Here is a 2,932-nt window from a genome sequence, read left to right on the forward strand (position 1 = left end):
TACCTTGTAGTAGACACTCTGCAATTTTGTCTTTACTTAAGGCATTAGTGCAAGATACCTATGAAATCCGGTTATTTTATAACAAAATTTGTAATGTTATGGATCAGTTGAAGGTCAGGCCTAATTTTTTCAGTAATTATAATGTTTCTCAAGCAGTGGTCCATAAAGCAGTAATAGCCTGTAAGACTGGAGTAAGTGGACCCCACCTAGCCTGCCAAACCATATTGCCTTGGAAAAGACTGGGTAAATCTGAAGCAAATCAATGAATCTATTTTAGTAACCTAGTAAGGTTTTAGTCAGTGCTTTTGCACTTCAGGCTGCCTGAAATGTAATCACCAATTTTGTTTATTTTATAAAAGAAAGCAAAACAGAAATGTAATATAGCCTTGGGAAATATAATCCCCTTTTATTGAGTATTGTTAGTTATTATTAGAAGAGGAAACCTTTTTTGTTTGCCTTCTAGGGCATTTTAAATCTTTTTATTCAGATTTGTAGGTATAAAAATGACAGAAGCAACCAAGATGAAGTTTAAAATGAGCTGAAAAAATAATAGTCCAAGGGATGTTTAGGACTTTTAAACTTATCAACAAGGCACAATATTGAAGTATGGAGAAATGACCTTCAGAGGATTTTTTATTTGTGTAGAGAGGCATAAACAGGAATACAAGGAATACAATATTTTCTTTCATGTGTGCTTTGTTGAACTGTTGGTAAACACTATAACTCTCTACCTTTCTTGTCTTTTAGCCACATAATCAATGAGCTGATAGAAACAGAACGGGTTTATGTAGAAGAACTTCAAAGTATAATAGAGGTAAGAAACTCTTCTGAAATTACTTCTAGTGCTTAATCACTGAGTTATCACTGCGGGTGCACATCCTTCATGGGCTGAGCGCTCTCACCTCCCACCTTGTGTTTAGAGTGTACAGGCTCTGTTAGCAAGATAGCTCAGCCTTAGAGATGGAAAATGGGAACGATGTTTTGAACATCTTTCCTCAGGGCTTACGCTTAAAGGAGGAGGCACCTTTTCTGACCCCAGCCCACAGAATGATAAAAGTTGCATGGTTCTCAAAGTTATGGACAAATGAATAGTTAATAAGGTGCCTTTTCAAAATATCAACAATAGGCCTCAGAAACAGCACCCTTGATTTCCATGGGGCCAGATACTAAGTTTCTGTGAATGTAGGTTTGGAAAATGATTGAGAGAAAGGAAGGCCCTCTTCCTCCTCTTGTTTGTTGTCCCATGTAGTGTCTGAACACAGAAAAGAGCAGCTCACACTGCAAATATAACTCTCGAGCTTTTGAAACTCGTAGGATACCAGCATACTCCGTGTGTGTGGAGTCTGAGGTCCCTCATCTGTGGGAGGGTGGGGGCTGAGTAGGGCTCAATCATGCTTGTATTTGGGTGAGACTTGAAGGACTGAGTAGTTTCTTTTTACAGGTATGTGGTTGCTTCTTTATTGGATTTGAAGTGTGGGAGCTGATAGCTCTGGTAATCAATGTTTTACTCCTGAGTTCAAAATCTACACTCAGAATATTCTTCTCTCAAAGTTTTTATTGAAGAAACACAATCCAGTTTCTGCAAGAAACAACCAAATAATCAAGCCAAATACCACAGTTCAACAAATAAATCCAAACTAACTCTTCTGCAATGAAGCAGTGTAGCAGAAAGATATGTGTCTATCAAACTTAGTAGTTTCCATTCCTACATGACCAAAATGGCTTTTGAATCCTAGGGACATCATTTCGTCTTTTTTGTTGATCCAGTAACCTGTCCATTTGTGGTTAAAAATGTGTTTGCACAGCTATCAGGGGTAAAAGCTCTGGGCAAAATTAGAAGCATCAGAAATTCATGGCAGCAACAAAGAAGCAGGCATAGGAGAAGCCTTTGTGTGCTCTGTTGAGAACAAAAAGCACATAGACCTTGGGGCTTTTCAGTGTCTCAGACACAGTACTTCTCCCTTGGTAAAAACAGGCTGGTTTTACCTTCCACTCTTCTCTGCAGGGGTATGCATCAGAAATGGACAATCCCAATTTAGTACATCTGATTCCATCTGCACTCCAGAACAAGAAGGACATTCTTTTTGGGAACCTCCCAGAAATCTACGAATTCCACAACAGGCACGTGGGAACTGGTGGTTGTCCTGCACCCTCGGGTGCTACTGTCATTTCTACTCCCTTTATGTGGGGTGCTTTGTCATACTAACACATACGCAGGCAGGAAAAAAGTCATCCCCACTTCGCCTCTGTGTGTGTCCTGTGAAACCCATGTCTGGAGAACACCTCCAAGATAATCTATTTCATCTTTGTTGTGAAAGATTATACCCTTCTGTGCATTAACTAGTGATTTCCCCTGACGTTACCCATTTTGAATGTCCCTTGTGGCGAGTATTTTACCGCCTCTCTTGGTACACTTGTAGATGTCACAGGACTAAAGCATGATGTTCTTTCTCTAGCCAAACTCCTCTGTAAGAAAATTTTCTTAGTGTTCAGATATTTGTCCTATGTTTCTGTTATCACATTGGAAGACATGCTGTATTTGATAGGACTTTTCTTAAGGAATTTTATCCTTCGTATATATGATCATAAACCTTTCCGGAAGCCTTGCCCATACTGTGGACAAGGTGATCTAGTGCCCATAACTACAGAATACCAGTTATGACCAAGATTAACCTCTTTTCGATCCTCTTTCAAAACACAGAGCTTAGGGCTACTTCTGTAAATTTCCTCCTTTTCCCAGCCTTGATTAAGTAAAACTGGCCATAGCCAAAGTGAGAATTCGGGAATTCTTTTGGATAATAATAGCCCTTAAGATGTAACAAACAGTTGAATGAAATAAATAAAAAATCCCTCTTTCACAAGTTTAAATATTATGCCAGAGTAGTTGATACATAGTAGAAAAATTCTTTTCCAGTTTACGTATTATTTTGAA

The 2,932-nt window shown here is 38.8% G+C and overlaps 1 protein-coding gene across 1 annotated transcript in view; it reads left to right on the forward strand.

Moving 5' to 3' along the window:
* Positions 1–747: 747 nt before the first annotated feature.
* Positions 748–2,932, forward strand: part of LOC104158753 (guanine nucleotide exchange factor DBS-like) — a gene marked incomplete at its 5' end in the record, with an annotated part of 44,765 nt that continues 42,580 nt past the window's right edge. Inside the window, 2 exons of the mRNA XM_009696481.1 lie at positions 748–814; positions 2,006–2,121. Coding sequence (XP_009694783.1) covers positions 748–814; positions 2,006–2,121 — 183 coding nt within the window. The remainder of the gene's footprint in view (positions 815–2,005; positions 2,122–2,932) is intronic.

This window comes from Cariama cristata, unplaced genomic scaffold (genome assembly GCF_000690535.1).
Source record: "Cariama cristata isolate BGI_N322 unplaced genomic scaffold, ASM69053v1 scaffold11643, whole genome shotgun sequence".
Lineage (NCBI taxonomy): Eukaryota > Metazoa > Chordata > Aves > Cariamiformes > Cariamidae > Cariama > Cariama cristata.